This window comes from Rosa rugosa, chromosome 4 (assembly GCF_958449725.1).
Source record: "Rosa rugosa chromosome 4, drRosRugo1.1, whole genome shotgun sequence".
Taxonomy (NCBI): Eukaryota; Viridiplantae; Streptophyta; class Magnoliopsida; order Rosales; family Rosaceae; genus Rosa; species Rosa rugosa.
The window spans coordinates 39831810-39850596 of NC_084823.1; the positions used below are offsets into that span (position 1 = coordinate 39831810).

General features: G+C 38.5%; 2 protein-coding genes across 2 annotated transcripts; both read left to right on the plus strand.

Moving 5' to 3' along the window:
- Positions 1-9459: 9459 nt before the first annotated feature.
- On the plus strand, positions 9460-12301 carry LOC133742955 (cullin-1-like). Its single transcript, XM_062170683.1, has 2 exons — positions 9460-9609; positions 9922-12301. Exon 2 carries the CDS (start codon positions 9948-9950, stop codon positions 12066-12068), a length of 2121 nt encoding a protein of 706 aa, XP_062026667.1. The 5' UTR covers positions 9460-9609; positions 9922-9947; the 3' UTR covers positions 12069-12301.
- Positions 12302-12796: 495 nt separating this feature from the next.
- On the plus strand, positions 12797-17044 carry LOC133742954 (cullin-1-like). Its single transcript, XM_062170682.1, has 2 exons — positions 12797-13878; positions 14177-17044. Exon 2 carries the CDS (start codon positions 14197-14199, stop codon positions 16648-16650), a length of 2454 nt encoding a protein of 817 aa, XP_062026666.1. The 5' UTR covers positions 12797-13878; positions 14177-14196; the 3' UTR covers positions 16651-17044.
- Positions 17045-18787: the final 1743 nt, after the last annotated feature.

The following is an 18787-nucleotide window of genomic DNA, read 5'->3' on the forward strand; positions in this document are numbered from 1 at the left end:
GATGTCATGCGAGAATCTGTACCGCACCCTAACTCTAATAGGGTGGTGATCAATAACCAAACCCTAATATTCAAAGCGCAGGTGCCAAGGAGCATACCAGAAGTTCTCCTTCCTCAATCGGTCATGAACATGCGACGCCACAAGAGACAGGTACAGATTCGGGAACTACCTGAACCAAGACTCAATGAGAACCAACTCACCGGAATACGTAGGATTCGGGAAGATGATGAGGTAACAATTTCTCCTAAAAAACTTCGTTTGAGTCTAGCCATTGGAAAGAAAAATCTGGATGCAATGACCATGGGATTACTAGAGGGACCTTCCCATACTATCGAACAACCTAAGAGGAAGAGGGGACGCCCAATTGGCAGTGTTAACAAACTACCATATGGGACAGCAGGAAAAGGGAAGAATGCAAAGAAAGATGGAGAATCTGACAAGATGAAAAGCAAGAAGACCAACCTGATGCCGAGGTTGTTGGCTGCTAATGAATCTGAGGTAAGAGCAGGTGCTTGCTTAAGATATTAAAATTTCAAGACATTCTGAACTTCAAGCCTTCTCAAGTAGGAGTGATTTCTATATGCTTCTCTAAGATGTTTCTAGTTGATATATGTACCACAATTGAGTGCTGGCAGATTAGACTAGATGAATGATTTTGCCTTAGGAAGTGAGATTATTCTTGCTTAGTTTGTTGGCTTGCTGTTTCAGCGAGCGACCATTTAGATTTTAATGAGTTCAGATATGACTTAGATAGGATATCCGGTTTGTTCCGGCTCTTCGTATGTAAGTTCTTTAGACTCTGGCCTGTTTTTTCATGGCTTTGATACCTAATAAAATCAAATCCTTTCAAAAAAAAAAAAAGACATGAGTATTTCCCAAATTCGATTTATTAATGCTATTTTTTTTTTTTTGATGAAATTAATCAATATTTGGAAAGAAAAGTTAACGTCTAGCTATTTCTTGACACATAATTCAATATATTAATGCCATTTGGAAAGAAAAATTAAAGGAAAATATTTAATTAAATGAAGAAAAATATTGGTCAAAGAATCCGTAGATATATCTCTTAAATTAAATAATTAATACATAATTAATAGCTGATATTTTTTTTGTCACCTAATTAAATTAATTAATGTAATTGATTCACCCCCTAACATCTAAAAGGAAATGTAAAAGGGTAAATTTGGTGTTGCAATAGTATGATGTGAAAAGATATATTATGTGGAATTGAAAATAAAATTTGTATTTACTTACATGGCATGACACCTAGGATTTGAGGCCACAAATCTTAGGCCTCATTGAGGCCCCATATCATTGCCCTTTAAGACAATGAGGGATTTAGATTATACAGTAAATTCTTGAACAAGATGCAGACTCTAGCTGGGGAGTTATCTCTACTACAATAAAGCGAAGCCTCCAAAAGCTTCACCAAAATTTGAACTACCACAATTAACCCTGTTAAGCTATGTCAGACAAACAAATCTGGAGGGGTAGTATAGTAAAACTGTAATAACCCCTTTTTTTTAAGTGGAGATTTCTTTTAATAGAAATGGTGCGGCATGTTCCGTGTTTTGAGCAACAAAGGGACGGCTGCATTGCTTTGCTTTGCTTCTTTTGTATATTGAATTAGAATTGGTGGAAGGGGTAGGCAGCACGCAGAAAAGAAAGAAAAAAAAAATAAACCTCTCTCTCTCTGCCGAAACTAGCAACCAAAACAGAGCATTCCTTCTCCAAGCTTGTTCTCGCTCCACAGGCCTTCGATCGACCCCAGACCACGTTCCACAGCTTCACCTTGATCTTTCGCAGCTGCAGGAGGCAGCCTTACGCCGCAGAACGGTCCGAAACGGCGGCGGAAGTCCGGTTAGTTTTAAGCCCGTTTTAGTTCCAAGCTCGATAACTCGTGCTTCCGGCCACCGATCCTTGCCAAACTGCATCCTCGTGCTTCCCTCAACCTCCTGAAGCCCCCAGAAGCAGCCTTGCATGGCGGCGCATCCCGTAGCAGCAACTACAAGTCAACCCAGCCAAGAACGAGACCGGAACTATCGATCCAAATATCTTGAGCTACAGGACGTCGTTTTGAGTGATTCTTGAACCAGTGAGTTCTTATTGAGTTTCTTAACAACTCTTCAGAAGGAATCGAAGCCTTAAATTGAAGTTTTGACGTCGAAATCGAGCCTTGCCGGATTCTGCAAAATTCTGGAATTTTTCCGACCACCGAAGCTTTCGATCGGTATATCTCGAGCTACAGACCATATTTTTCTGTGATTCTTGAACCAGTGAGTTCTTCTTGAGTTTCTTAACAACTCTTCAGAAGGAATCGAAGCCTTAAATTGACGTTTTTACGTCGAATTGGAGCTCGCCGTTTTCTGCAGTTTCTCGCCGGATTCTGGAAATTTTCCAGTCACCTCGACTGTTCTAGGTAATTTCCGACCACTTCCTTTCGTTTTAAGACTTCATGCTAGTTATGAAAGTGGATCAGCTCGTCATTTGGAACAAGTTTGTAGTTGACGACTTTTGCATCGGAGGTGGTTGACCGTCGTTGACCGCCGCGTTGACCGCCCACTGACCGCCCCTTGTGGCGGCGCATTCGACCATTTTTTGAATTTTTATTATCTAGGCTATGTTCTACGCATCCATACGAGCGTTTTGATATATTACAAGGTTATGTTAGAAAAAGTTGATAAATAGTGGATTTACGTTTTTACGTTACTATTTAACGTTTTTACGTTTTATCTTAAGTTTACGATCTGCGAAGATCTGACCATCGGTTTTACTTCAAATTTAGATATGTTGATCGTATGACTGTCCCGATGACTTTGTGTGGTCACGGGCGAAGATCCGACCGTTGGATCTTCGTATAAATGTGAAATAGTGATTTGGAGGGCGATTCGTGAGAATCTGACCGTCGGATTATAGTATAAATTTGTGGAGATGTTTGTAAGGACGATTCAGGAAGATCTGACCGTTGGATCTTCGTGATAATCTTGGAGGATGATCCTAAGGGCAATCCGTGAGGATCTGACCGTTAGATCATCGCGTAATTTCGATCCGACCGTTGGATCATCATTAATTTAGAATCTGACCGTTGGATTGTTGTATATGTGTGGTTTATGAATGATTGCTAAGTTAAGATCGTATCTGACTAGGTGATTGACGGTTTAAGTTGGTGGACGATTGTGGATCGTATTTTGAGCTGTTAAGAAGACGCAGCTGGATTAGAGGTGAGTAAACCTCACATGGTTCATATTACGAACCGAATATAATTAATTGATTTTTTTTGTCGTAATTGTGTGGAAATTGTTTATGAAATAAAGATTTGTTTTGAAATAATATGAACTTGATCAACTACGGTTCATAGGGCTGCGGCTCACAGGTAAGAAAATGAATTTAAGTATAAAATGAATTTATATTTTTAATGCGTGTGAACTATAGTTGGTATTAATAGGCATTCCTGTGCGAATGTCTATGTATATATATTATTTACGTGAAATAATATGTATTGTTGGAGTTGTGAAATATTATGTATTGTTGGAGTTGTTTTGAGTTTATTGTTAAGAAACAATATATTGTGAGGGGTATTGAGTTTATTGTTGAGAAACAATATATTGAGAGAGATGTTGAGTTTTATTGTTGAGGAACAATAAATTGTTGTGATCTGTGGAGATCAATAGGTCACGGGGTGACCATGGCATACTATCAGCGACCCACGCTCTCGCGCCGGGTAGGTGGAACTGATAGTATTAAATCGTGAACCACGCTCTCGCGCCGGGTAGGTGGAAACGATCAGTTAGAGCTCTAGTCTGTCTGCCAATTGTTGAGTGGTGTTGTGAGGGAAATGTTGAGGTTACTTGAGACTGTGAGTGGTCATGTATGAGTGATGTTGAGGTTACTTGAGACTGTGAGGGGTCTTATGTGAGAAGTGTTGAGGATACTTGAGTCTTTTAAGAATGAGTTCTTAAAAGAGAGCCTCAAGAGTATCCTTCCTTTTATGGTGATTGTGTTGAGTTATATTAATTGTAAAGAAATAAATCAACAATTCTTTCTTGTTTACTCATACTAGCTGTAAAAAGCTTACCGGGTTTTGTGTTGTTGCAACTCCCGGTACACTATTCAAATTGTGTAGCGGGTAATCCTACAGGACAGGAGAACCAGGACGGTGATCGTGCGGTTAGAGCAATTGTTAGAGTTTTACAGCAATTGTACGTTGTGAGGTGTGTTATGCTCATTTGAGCTTTACAATATTGCTTGTGAGAGTGAATTGTAATAATGAACTCGAAGTTTCGAGATTTGGATTTTGTAATTGTAATTATTCATGTTTCGGATTTGAATTTATTATTCAAAATTCGGGGCGTGACAAAAATAAAAAAGAAAATAAATAAAAAGAAGTATGTGAAAAAGAGAGAATCATTAAGAATGTGAAGGAATTGAGTATTGAGAGAGAATCTAGATTAACAGCACACCAAAGATAAGTAAGTAAATTAGAAAAGGACAGTACAGAAAACAATAAATATCTTAGCAAAATTAAATACTTCCTAATTAATTTTTTTTTTTTTGATCGGGTTAGTTGTTAGTAACCCACACACCCATGCAGTGGTATCCCAGCGCCAGGACACCTGCATCGACATTGCGGCGAAAGCCTGGCAAAGCCAGACTAATCCACTGGACCGCAGACGCACGAACTCAAAGGGTCCCTCAAATCTGCTGGCCACAGGATGGAGCTGAGATTCGAACGCTAGACCTGGGGGTTCCAGACTAGGCCATTCAACCAACACACCACACCACTTGGTTTACTTCCTAATTAATTGATTTATCCCTATAATTCTACACACATTAATTATCTTCCACAGTATTGCTTCGAATAATGGCACTCCTCGAACCTCTTCCCCCATAAACTTTATGTACTTTTCCATTTTTTTAACAAAATCGCTCCCCATCATATTTTCCAAAGCAATGTCAATGTCATTGCATTCTGCTTCCAGAAGCTTATCACGGACCCATCCACCTGCGACACGAAGCTCTGTCTTCAATTTATAATGGTCAAGCGTTCCCAGCAACATTTTGAAGATCTTTCCTTCAGTTTCATCGAGTTCAACCATGTCCCTCACCTGTAGGGTCGGCGTAGACATCACAGATGGCAGATCCAGGAATTTGAGGTTGGGCTAATTAAACTCAATGTAAAAGAAAAGAAAAATATTTGTGTGGGAAGAACCGAACAGCAGCCAAACCTATGCTATAATTTTAGTTCGAGCCACTGACTAAGTGACTATCCTACAGGGCGGGCAATTACTATCGTAGTGGCATTCACTACGATAATACCAGTCGTTGATTCAGAGACGAGAAGATTAGCATGGTGCTTCAAGACTTGGTTGCTTTCAATTCTGTACGTAAAACATCATATATGTACTTACTATTTGATTTTTGCTTATCAAAAATTTGATTTTGTAGGAACAATTAAGGTCTGATAGTCAGGGTCGACAGGCATAAACTTAATGCTTTTTGCCTTTATCATGGTTCCTTTAGGTTTCTGCTGCATTGTAAGTTATGCAACGATGGTAGTTCTGATTTGGTAGTCGTGTTCTCTGTTTCAATATTTCACTCTAGTTTCTAGAACTTTCTTTTTGTTTGCTTATATTATTGTTCTTCTCTCATTTATCGCTGGCATGTGGGTTATTACGTTCTGTATCCTATATATCTTTTCTTACATGTTTTTGTGCTTCCAGTTTCTCATCCTTAGTTTATATGGATGGCTAGGTATGTTTCAGTGGGGAGGTTTCAAAGTTCTTCTGACTTGAAGCCTTGACTAGTGAGCATCTGGAAATTATGAGTGATTTCTCTTTGTTACAAACCCAAATGCAACACATGTAATATTCAAATAAATACTACTTGTATTATATTCCGTTAGTGTGATGAACCATACAAAAAGCGGTCTTCACATTTCTTTGTTTATTGTACTTCCTGCAGCGAGTGAGAAACCAATCAAGGAGAAGACATGCTATTACTTTATTTTTGAAGGTAATAATACTCCTCCCATTATTTTTTTAACATTATTATAGGATCTAAGGGTTTTTAAGTTTCAGAGCTTGCATGTAATGTCTGGCATTTTACTTTTGGGATTGCTAGCTTGTACTAGTCATGACACTTATATCCAAATATCATGTTTGTCTAAAGTTGGTTCCGTGATGGAAACTACTGAAGCTGTGAGAATGTGAAATTGTGTGCATTGGGCTGTGCATGGCAAGCTTGCACCATGTTTAATCTTCTGTTAACTTTGTTTCTTTGTTATTGACAGTGGTGTATCTCAGGATTGTTACATTTCGGTTGGCAGGATGAGTGCTGGTTCTTATGACCTGAATATTTTCTTTTCAGTTATTGAAGCAAAATTTAAAGTAAATTTAAGGGCACTGACATCAGTTCGGTGGCTGCATAGTGGCTATTCACGGTTTTGGCTAACGTGAGTATTTGACACCCGTAATCGATGGTGTCCTATGCTTGTTTTTGTAGTAGTGTATGCTGCCCGTTGTACCCTCAACAAGAAGACTTTCTGGACTGAAATTTTGAAGCACCACACTGCCCGTTGAGGGAGTGTGCCATGGCCTTGGTTGGCTTCACTTGAAGGCTGCTGAAAGTGATCTTAAAGCTGTTTATGGAAATACTCAAAACCTGAATATGGTGCTGCATGTTGCTGGTCTCACTCCTGCCAGAAGTTTTCAGTCCTCTTCTTGAAGACGTCTTTTTGAGTAGTGTGGTTTACTTTTTGTAGACAATACGCGCGCCCGCCTGAATATGCTAGTGGTGGTTTTCCAATTCTTAGATTGGATCAAGAAAGTTTTGAAAACCCTATATTCTATACTAGTTGGTCTCCTTCAGTGTCTAAATTGAACTCTAGCTAGATTGGTATACTCTTCTGGAATCAGTGCATTTTGCTGTATGGTGTTTCAGGGACAAGAAGTTGGTTTGGAAATTGATACATCATACACGTAGTTGTTTGCTGTATGGTGTTTCAGGGACAAGAAGTTGGTTTGGAAATTGATACACAGCAAACGTTTAGCCTCATTAATTCCTCGGTAATATAGATTGTTACATATCAATTATATTAGTACAAGAGAAAGAAAAATTTAATACATTTAAGTAAAAGGACCAAAATGCCCGAAACGCATTTAATGAATCTTGTTCTGCCCTTCAAGTGGGGTAATATATTGCCATATTGGTGACTAATTAATATGCCCCTTGCACATACCAAACCGCACAAGTATTGGAGACCATCAAATTCATTGATACATAGAAGATCTATGCACAGCTTTCCATAGACATTTTTTTTTTTTTTTGAGGGGAACATAATCAAATTTCATTACAAATCGACGACGTCCCTCATAATACATCTCAATGTCCAACTAAAATTATTCAAAACTCAAAAAGTTCAAAAGCAAAAAAACCAAACTGACAAATCAGAATAGAAAAAAGACAAAAAACCCTATATCATCCCAAGCAAAGCAACTGACATGAAGCATGGACGCCTAAGACTCTCTTTGTGTACATCTTTGTAACAACACAGCACGAGTAATCTGTAGCAGATTAAACATATATTGGTGTATGTTTTTTGCACACATACAAAACAGATCCAAGCTTCAAAGCAGAGGTAAACGGAAAAATTGAAAAATCTAAAAAAGTCTGAAGTTACTAAATCTAGTGTTAACAGTTGTAAAATTACTAGCTAAATCAAACTACTAACACTGTTTGTATCTAGCTAGCAGAGTACCAATTGCACCATTGGTAGGGACAATTTAAGACTTTTTAGGAATGACATGGTTGTCAATGACAACAACTCATTTGTGAGATTCATAGAAAACATTTCATTTATCAGGACATGTCTGCACCGCCATATAGCAAGATAGTCTAGAGACTTAGACTTATTCATATATGGTATACCAATACCATGTGCAGTAGACCAATAAGGGGTGGATATAGGGATATTTTTGACAGTCACTAAGAAACAATGTGATTCTAGAAGAGAAATAAGATGTTATTGGAGTGATAGGACAATTACACCATCACCGCCTTACACAAGATCTTCTCTTGCTGAAGACTCTCTCGTAGGCCTGGCAACGTGCGGGTATAGTGCGGGTACCGTGCGAGTTTTTAACGGGTCGGGTTCTTAACGGGCCGACACGGTAAGAACCCGTTAGCTTAATGGGTTTCACTGACTAAACCCGGCGGGTTTGCGGGTTACCAGTTGGAACCCGTTAAAACTCGTTAAGACCCGTGAACAATTTTTTTTTTTTCTTTTCAAACCCATGAGCACATTTTTCTTTTTTCAAACTTTTTTTCAAAGCCAGACCAGTAACAATCAACAATTACAAACAAACGTACCAAACATAATGGAATGGGCAGAGAGAAAGGGATAGCACACGTCCCAAAGAAAAAAGCTGACAAAAGCCATTAGGCTGCTTCAACAAGAACAGCAAACAAAAACTTAAAAAGCTTAACCAGAGGCACTCCAACTTTGCAGAACAAGCACATTTGTAGAAGTTGGAGGGAATTGCAAGGAATACAAGCTAATTTCAAAATTAGCAAAAGACCGATCCAAAGCAATACCCAGATATAAAAACTCCACGGAATCAACGAAAACCCAAAGCAAAAGACCAATCCAATACCTTGAGAACTTGGCAAAACGCAGCAAAATCCCAAAACTGTAAGAAAGTGAAAACCTTTGGAGAGAGGAAGCAAAACACAGAGAGAAGAGAGAGAGCATTGGGTTTTGGGTGATGGAAAAGAAAAGGGTGAAGGCTGCTCTGCTTGCGTTTTTTATGGTTGCCGAAAGACGGAAAGAGTCGAAATGGGTTTTAGGAAAGGTTTTGAGTTAACGGGTTTAGCACGCAAGACCCGTTAATTTCCGGGTTTTTTGCGTGCGGGCTTTTCTTAGCACGGATAAATAAACGGGCAGGTTCGTGCGGGCTTTTAGCGTGTGGGTATCGGGCGAGTTTGCGGGTTACGGGTTTAAATGCCAGACCTACTCTCTCGTATCCGAGAGATGTCTTTGTGCTATGTAACTAGGTGGCGTAGGCCAAGTAGCATGCCACGTGTTCAACTCTTATTAGTTTAATATACACCACATAAGCATACCAGGTGGTATAGGGACGCCTTACAATTGCAACATTTTATCACAACCAAAATTATTTCTCTAAAGAAAAATAAAAGATTTCACTCTTACCCCATGATGACTCGAACTCAAGACTTGGATCTTAAGTAGTGAGTGTTTTAACCACTGAGCTAACAAAGTTTTTAGATTTTTAACCCAAAAAAAAACCTTTATTTATATTAACTAAAATTCTTTCCGTCATTAATTCTATATCTGGAAAGTAACTACTTTAATATAATTTCTAATTTCAGTCCCAATTTTTAAATTTTCCCATAAAAAAAAAAAATAGAAACTACAAAAGAAAAACGCATTGTAAGAAATAAAATACCAATACTCACTGTCTCACTTCTTCGTCTCCAAAAACCCTTGGAACACAAAGAGCCTCTCTCTCTGTCTCTCTTTGGCCTGCAATTAACTTAGGGCTTGGCTGGGATTCGAAGATCGCAAGCACATCACCTCCAATTTCGAAAAAGGTAAATTTCCATTTTCCATTTCTTCGTCTTCTTTCATTTCCTTCATCAGAAACAGACAGTCTGAATCGATTAGCTTCGAGTCGATTTTAGTTTGCAGTACACATCATCTCATAGTTTAGAATGAAAACCCTTGACTGCTATATATTTTGATTCGTAAAATGATGATGATGATTTTTACTGAAAATTTTCTTTGCAATCAACACTATTTAATTTTTTGGGGAAAACTGAAACAATATGATATTTGTAGTGAATGAGCTTTGTTAACGAATTTTCGAGGATTTTAAGTAGTTCCAATTTGAAATTCTGTTCCAGTTGGAGGCTGTTGAAAATTTGTGTTCATGGCAATGGAGTACAAATATATAGAGTTTAATGAGGGATGGGAGTTTATCCAGGAGGGGATTAAGAAGCTGAAGAGGATTGTGGAAGGTTCACCGGAGCCTGATTTCAACTCCGAAGAACGCATGACGCTGTATAATACTATCTATAACATGTGTACTCAAAGACCCCCTTTTGATTACTCTCAACGGCTTTATGACAAGTACGGGGAGACTTTTGAGGAGTACATTACTTCCGCGGTGTTGCCTTCTCTAAGAGAGGGGCAAAATGAGGTCATTATGTTGCAGGTGCTTGTTAGAAGTTGGGAAAAGCATAAGGTTTTGGAGACGTGGCTGTCGCGCTTCTTTCATTATCTTGATCGTTACTTCATCCCTCGGAAGTCACTCCGCAGGCTGAGTGATGTTGGACGCAACTGCTTTCGAGATTTGGTTTGTCGGGATTTGAGTGCTAATGTGAGGAATGCTGTACTTGGTCTTATTCATAAGGAACGTGAGGGAGAGCAAATTGACAGAGCGCTATTGAAGAAAGTGATAGATGTATTTGTTGAGATTGGCAAGGGTCAAATGGATGTCTACATAGAGGATCTTGAAGCATGCTTGCTAAAAGATACTGGGGAATACTATTCTCGAAAAGCATCTAGTTGGATTGCGGAGGAATATTCTTATGCAGATTACATGGTGAAAGCTGAGGAGTGCTTGAGAAAGGAGAGGGAAAGTGCTTCTCATTACCTGCCTCCAAGCAGTGAGCAGAAGTTGGTGCGCACAGTGCAACATGAACTGTTTGAACCTCTTGCTGATGTATTAGTTAGACAGAAAGTTACTGCTGAATTGGCACCCTTGTTTCAACACGTTGAAGATTCTGCAAGAAACCAGGCTTCTTCCATTGGAGCTGGGATGCCAGCACAGGTTCTTATCACAGATTTAGTTGAGCTGCATGATAAGTATACATCATATGTCAATGATTGCTTTAGAAACTACTATCATTTTCACAAGGCTCTGAATGAGGCTTTTGAGGTATTTTGCAATAAAGTTGTTGCTGGAAGCTCATGTGCTGAATTGCTTGCTGCATTCTGTGATGATCTTCTTAAAAAGGGTGGGTGTGAGAAATTGAGTGGTGATCAGGGCATAGAAGAAACACTTGAGAAGGCTATTAAAACGTTGCTTCCTTACATCAGTGACAAGGACCATTTTGCAGAATTCTACAGGAAAAGACTTGCTCGCCGGCTACTGTTTGATCGGAGCGCCAACAAGGACCATGAAAAGAGCGTTATAACAAAGATGAAACAGCAGTGTGGTGGACAGTTTACCTCAAAGATGGAGGGAATGGTCACAGATTGGACCTTAGCTCGGGACACTCAGAACAGCTTTGAGGAATATCTTCGTTGTAACCAAAATATAAATCCTGGAATGGATTTGGCAGTCACTGTTCTTACAACTGGTTCTTGGCCAAGTTATGAATCGTTCAATCTGAACCTTCCTTCAGAGATGAGGAGATGTGTTGAAATTTTCAAGGGATACTATGAAACTAAAACGAAACACAGAAAACTTACATGGGTTTACTCATTGGGCAGTTGCCACATTATAGGCAAGTTTGAGCCAAAAACAATTGAATTGGTTGTGTCAACCTATCAAGCAGCTCTCTTGCTACTCTTCAATACAGCAGATAGATTGAGCTATTCTGAAATCTCATGTCAGTTAAATCTTCCCGAGAATGCCTTGGTTAGAATTCTTCATTCACTGTCATGCGGCAAGTACAAGGTCCTCATTAAGGAGCCAAATACAAAGATTATCTCGCCAAATGACACCTTTGAGTTCAACTCTATGTTCACTGACAGAATGATAAGAATTAAGATTCCTCTCCCACCAGTGGATCATGAAAGGAAGGAGGTAATGAAAGATGTTGATAAAGACAGGCGATATGCTATTGATGCTGCAATCGTGAGGATTATGAAGAGTCGGAAAGTGTTTGGTCATCAGGAATTAGTTATAGAATGTGTTGAGCAGTTGAGACATATGTTCAAGCCTGACATCAAAACAATTAAGAAGCGCATTGAAGATCTTATTACTCGTGACTACTTGGAAAGAGACAAGGAAAACCAAAAAGTATATAGGTATGTTGTGTGATTCAAGTGTTGGATTCTTCATAATTATCTGGAGATATGCTGTAGGTACATGAACATGACTTAGAGTTTATTTTGATATTAGATTGCTGTCAATTGTTGCAGCTACAACCAGTTTTTTGTAGATTGTAGGATATAAACTATGATTGGCTTTAATGGCTTTAATTTAGATTGTAGAGATTCTAGGATGTGTTCAGTTTACCATTAAAGCCAGTTTTGTGCAATTCAACCAACCAATATGACATGAACTTAGTCTTAAGTGGTTCCATTGTTGTAGTGATGAGATGGAGTTATAATCTTAGGTATTTTAGTTTACTGTGATGGACTGCATTGTTCATGTTAATTACCCGTCCTTTCTTCTGATGAGAGCCATGTTTCCCATTATAAGTAATGATATGAAATGTTGATATTTATTTTTTGTCCATTTGCTTCCAAATGACTGGTCTGAAGGCTAACCCATTATAAGTCATATCGATACCTCTGAGCTGCTGTTGATACCAAACTGGAAACAGCTTATCTGCTTTAGCTTTGAACCTTGTTGCCTTCCATTTGTTGGACATCCTGTTATCTCCACTGAAGGAATAGCTGCATATTCAACAATGAAAATTTCCTTTGTTCAATTTTCTTTTGTTATTTGCCTTTTTTCAATTGTTTAGTTATCTTTGTCAGAAGGGTTAGTTTTGTGAAATTTTTCTCGAGATGGTATTTTTTTTTTTCTTTGATTGCTTTCAGTTTTGGCTCCTCTGATTTGATTCTCAGGTTGTTTGCTTATCCCTTAGCTGTATTTGGGAGGCTTGGACTTTCTGGACCTGTGTTATTTATTTGCACGGTAAAAGTAGTATATATATACTCTTTGCTATTGATTTGATTTGATACTGTCTCATGATTTGTTTTATAGAAGCTGTAGGTAACTCTCCCACTTAGTTTGCTATACATTTAGTGATTTGGAAATTCACGGAGAGATGTTAATCGTATATCAATCCAAAACTCTATATTGTAAGAAACAGGGCAATAGCAGAAAGTAATCCAAACTCTATATTAGTTGCTCACTCGAGTGGCACGCAAGCATTGCGTATTTAGCTCGAGGCAAGGCATATGGGTGAGAGCAAGCCATTACAGGTAATTGAATAAAGAACATGGCAGAACTTGATAGAGAAGAGAAGGCCATGAGACCAAGATGGCAGATGGATAACGTGGCTATAGCACCCAAGGCTATATATAATTGTGGATTAGTGTTAGACATACCCAAGAAGCTTGTGAGGTGTGCAAGCTTTCAAAAGGAGGACCCATAAAAAATAAAAATTAAAAAAATTAAAAAAAAATGATGCCCGCTTAGGCTTATCGTTTGTAGGCTGACCTCGATCCAGAGGAATTTTGACGCCACGCTGGCATGTTTCATTTTACGGTAAGTAGGCTCGGACCAACAAATATGAAGACCCCAAAATCTTAGGGGAAATTCGCAGAGATTTTTTTTTTTTTTTTTTGAAAAAAGGGGCAGAGATATTTAGAATAACGGACCATCCAATGGTCAAGCAGCCCTACTCAAAATACTAAATTTCCACGTGTCAAAATCACATCGGAGAGAGGCACCACATTAGCACGCGACATGGTGCATCCGACACACAAAAGTCGACTATCTTAGAACAATTTTTTATAGTTAGAAGTTAGAACGAACGCCAGAACAGAAAGTGCAGAACAAGTCTCTCTGTATCTCAATCTTATTATCGAGCCTGGGCTTACTTGGGTTTTGATATTCTGATTGATCACAAAGTTCATCGCAGCAGAAAGCGCAACACAAACTGTTTATGTTAGAGGTAAAAATTTCATCTTCCTTTTCTTTTTCTATCTATTCAGTTTTAGACTTTTAGCTTCGAGTCAATCTCACATGCAGTCATTCATGTATGAAAATCGAGAATTAGTGATGATGTTATAGTAGGATTCATCTTCAACTACTAAATGCTTGCAATGATTGCTACTGAAACTTCAGTAAAAAAAACCCAACACCAATGATTGGAATATGTTGTACTTGGGAGAAGAATCTGATGGTAGATTTCAAATCTTAGACCTTTCTAGAATTCCACCTTTGATATTTCTTATGTGATATCATCCCAGTTGGGGGATATCAAGAGTTTATGTTTGCAGCAATGGAAGGCGAGATTATCGAGTGGGATCAAGGATGGGACTATATCCGTAACTCGATCAAGAAGCTGAAGAGGATTGCAGAAGGATTAAGGGAGCCTTCATTGAGTGGAGGAGAGTATATGAAGCTCTATGCAACTATCAATGACATGTGTACTCAAAACAGCCCTCACAATTATTCTCAACAGCTTTATGAAAAATATAGGGAGACATTTGAGGAATACATTTCTTGGACGGTATTGCCCTGTATAAGAGAGAAGCGTGATGAGTGTAGAATGTTGTGGGAGCTTCTGAAAAGATGGAGCACGCATAAAGTTATGGATACGAGGATGTACCGGTTTTTTAGTTGTGTTGATAGGTGTTACAAACCTCCAAGCTCACTTCCTCGGCTAAATGAAGTTGCGCGTGTCTGCTTCCGGGATTTGGTTTATAGAGAAGATGCTAGTGTGAGGAATGCTGTATTTAGTCTAATTCGTAGAGTACGAGAAGGAGAGGAAATTGACAAAGCACTGTTAAAGAATGTGGTTGATATATTGGTTGAAATTGGAATGGGAAAAATGGATGCTTATGAAGAGGATCTTGAAGCACACATACTAACAGATACAGGTGAATACTATTTGTGTAGAGGATCACGTTGGATTTTGGAGGATTCCTATACAGAGTACATAATGAAGGTTGAGGAATGTTTGAAAAGGGAGAGGGATAGAGTTTCTCAATACCTGCATTCAAGCAGTAAGCAGAAGCTGGTGGAGAAAGTGCAGCATGAGTTGTTCGGAGCTCTTGAGAATCTATTAGTTAAACAACAACTTACTGCTGAACTTACAAGCTTGTTTCAACAGGTTGAAGATGCTGCAAGAAACCCGGCTTCTTCTGAGGCAGCTGGTATGCCAGAACAGCTCCTTGTCAGGAAATTAATCAAGCTGCACGAGAAGTATATGGTATATGTCAATGGTTGCTCTAAAAATCACCACCACTTTCACATGGCTCTGAGTGAGGATTTGGAGGTAGTTTTGAATGAGGCTATTTCTGGAGGTCTAGCTTTGCTTAGAGAAGGTCAGGTAAAGGATATTTTGGGAACATATAGACTTGACCAGAAAGTACCTCAAGGCTTTGAAGCTGTTGCTAATCTATTTAAAAAGCATGATACTGCTGAAGTTACAACCTTGGTCCAACAGGCTGAAAAAGCTGCAAGTAACCGGGCTTCAAATGAAACTGGCATGCAGGAACAGCTCTTTATCAGATATATAATCAAGTTGCATGATAAGTATTTGGCATATATCAATGATTGCTCTAGAAATCACTTTCTATTCTGCAAGGCTCTGAATGGGGCTTTCGAGGTCTTCTGCAATAAAGCTGTTTCTGGGAGTTCAGTTGCTGAATTAATTGTTGCATTCTGTGATAATATCCTCCAAAAGGGTGGGAGCGAAAAGTTGAGTGGTGATCAGGGCATAGAAGAAATGCTTGAGAAGGTTGTTAGGATCTTGCTTCCTTATATCAGTGACAAAGACCTTTTTGCAGCATTCTACAGGAAAAGACTTGCTCGTCGGCTATTGTTTGATCGGAGTGCCAATATGAACCATGAAATGAGTTTTCTATCAATGCTGAAACAGGAATGGGGTGGACATTTCACATCAAAGATGGAGGGAATGGTCACAGATTTGACATTGGCTCAGGAAAATCAGAAGAGCTTTGAGGAATATCTTTGCAGTAACCCAAATCTAAATCATGGGATGGACTTGACAGTCACTGTTCTTAAGACTGGTTTCTGGACAAGTTTTAAGTCATTTGATCTTAACCTGCCTACAGAGATGGTGAAGTGTATTGAAGCTTTCAAAGGATTTTATGAAACAAGGACTAAATACAGAAGACTCACATGGATTTATTCATTGGGCACTTGCTATGTTAATGGACAATTTAAGCCAAAGGATATTGAATTGCTTGTGTCAACATATCAGGCTGCTCTCCTGTTACTCTTCAATAATGCAGAGAGATTGAGTTATTCAGAAATATTAACTCAGTTAAACCTTCCCCATGACGACTTGGTTAGAATACTTCACTCTATGTCCTGTGCTAATTACAAGATACTTGTTAAGGAGCCAAATACAACGACTATTTCACCAAATGACAGCTTTGCGTTCAACTCTAAGTTCACAGACAAAAGGAGAAGAATTAAGATCCCTCTCCCACCAGTAAATGATGCAAGGAAGGAAGTAATCGGTGATGTTGATAAGGACAGACGATATGCTACTGATGCTACAATCGTGCGGATTATGAAGACTCAGAAAGTTTTGGGTCATCAACAATTAGTTATGGAGTGTGTTGAGCAGTTAAGACACATGTTCAAGCCTGACATCAAAGCAATTAAGAAACGCATCGAAGATCTTATCACTCGTGATTACCTGAAGAGGGAGGAGGAAAACAAGAACATATTTAGATATGTTGCATGAGACAAATACTGCTGGGAGTCTTCATATAATTTTGGTTATACTGCAATTACAAGAGCATGATTATTGTTTCTTTAGATTCTGAATTGCCTATCATACTGTGCAGTTTTTCGAAATTTCTAGGATTTTGGAAGGAGAGTGGAGAAAGTTTTTTCAATTTACCTAGGAAATGATGTGAATAGATGTAAATATTATTCTCTTACATTTGCTTTCATGGTGTTGTTATAAACATTTTCTTGCTGCCTAGCTAATTAGAGTGAATAGGACTTTGACTAGCTATATACCAAAGAACTGAAGAAAACTTTTCTTCTGGTGTGTTATATAACTGTCAAGTAGTTAAGTGGGATTTCCTTGTCCACATTCTTCTTGCCTTATAATATTTCATCACTATGCTCAAGTAAATTAGAAGCTGCATTACAACTGTTACTCGTCGTGTATTTTGCTAGTTCTTGGCGGCTTCAGCCAAGCTGGTTCAAAAGAAATATAGTTGCGCGGATGTGATAATGTGGTTAGGAACTGTAGATACTCAAGTATGCCTTGGAGACCTTTTCCTCCATGTATGTTCTCAACTGAAACTCTTCACTGCTGCATGGTGCTGATACCAAAGTGGAACTGCGAAACAAAAAAGCTCTTTTTTCCTCGAGTCCCTTTTGGCTCATTTGAGCTTCAAGCATCTGTTAGAAATCGGTAACTCTTATTTAGGTTCAAACTGACCGATTCGAAGAGCAAATCCATCCGTTAAGTCTATGGGTCAGAATATTGTTTACTGCTTTTTTTACGTTTGTTTCCACCAGTTGGGTCATGACACTATTCATTTATTGTAAATAAGAAAATTATGATGTGAACAAACCTATTGACAAAGACACAAAGTGATTAAATATTTTAGGTGAAAAGGAAAGGCACTAACAGATTGGTACTCGTGTAGACCTTTTTTTTTTTTTTCTCTAACATAATTAGTTTTTTTTTTTCTATAAACGAACTTGGAGTGATAAAAATGAAAGACTGTTTGGTTATTCCAGTTGGTACATTTGTAGAGAGTGTATTCCCATGACATGGGTTCAAGTCTCCTCAACTCAGTGGGATCCAGCCGATGTGTGTCATTTTCAGCAAAGCAATTGGGTCAAGAATCTCGTTGCAATTAATTAGTAGTAAATAATTCACTTATGAATTATATTTCGTTTTAATTGTCACTTTTTTGTATGGATTTTTTTAGTCTTCAACAATCAGTTCTTGGATTGAATGGGACCCTGTAAGAATCAAGTTCTTGGATGGAATGGGATCCTGTACGAATCAAATATGGACTTGTCACAAATTATCATAATGTATATGATGATTAGCTTAATATCAATCCTAGTTTAACATGGATACAAATTGAAAATCAATATTGTAACTTAATGAAAGAGTGTATCAATTCATTAAGGTAAGTAATTCAATTATTGGTCTGCAAGAAAGACTACAATGATGTGATACATTAAGAATCTAACTAGGAAACCTAAACCGATATGGACTACTTTAATGGGAAGCTTTTTGAGGTTTAAGTCTCTTATATATATGGATGAATTGGTCCCTGTTGCTACCACGATTATTGCATTAGCTCTGTTCATTGAGAAGCAAGGTTGGTAAGCAACAGAAAGCTATATTCTAGTGATCGAGTTTGCAGCTGCAGAAGATGGAATCCATGCCTGTGATTGCTGAAGGTAAGTTTTGGTCTTTTGTGATTGTTGTCGAGTTGTTTTGCATGTGATTCTGAGCATGAATATATGGTTTTACAATTGGTATCAGAGCATAGGCTCACAAATATGAATTAAGTATTGCTTGACATGAAAATCGTTTTAGGGTTTTGCAAAAAAAAAAAAAAAAAAAAAAAAATTTGCTATACGGGTCAGCCTGTTAACAACTCTAGGCCCAGTCACAACACACGGACTATCCAAGCCCAAACCCGACCAAAACATGAAGAACAGGTGACCGTTGTATTACAACGGTTAGTTTTGATCAAGATGAAGGTCTGGGACTGGATTCGGAAACGCGCGGGATGTTTTCATCTCGAGAAGGGATTCAAAACTCCAACTGCTGTGAATCAAGAAGCCAATAGAGTCGATTGCTGCATCTGGATATCGAATTCATGCTTCCGCTGAGATTT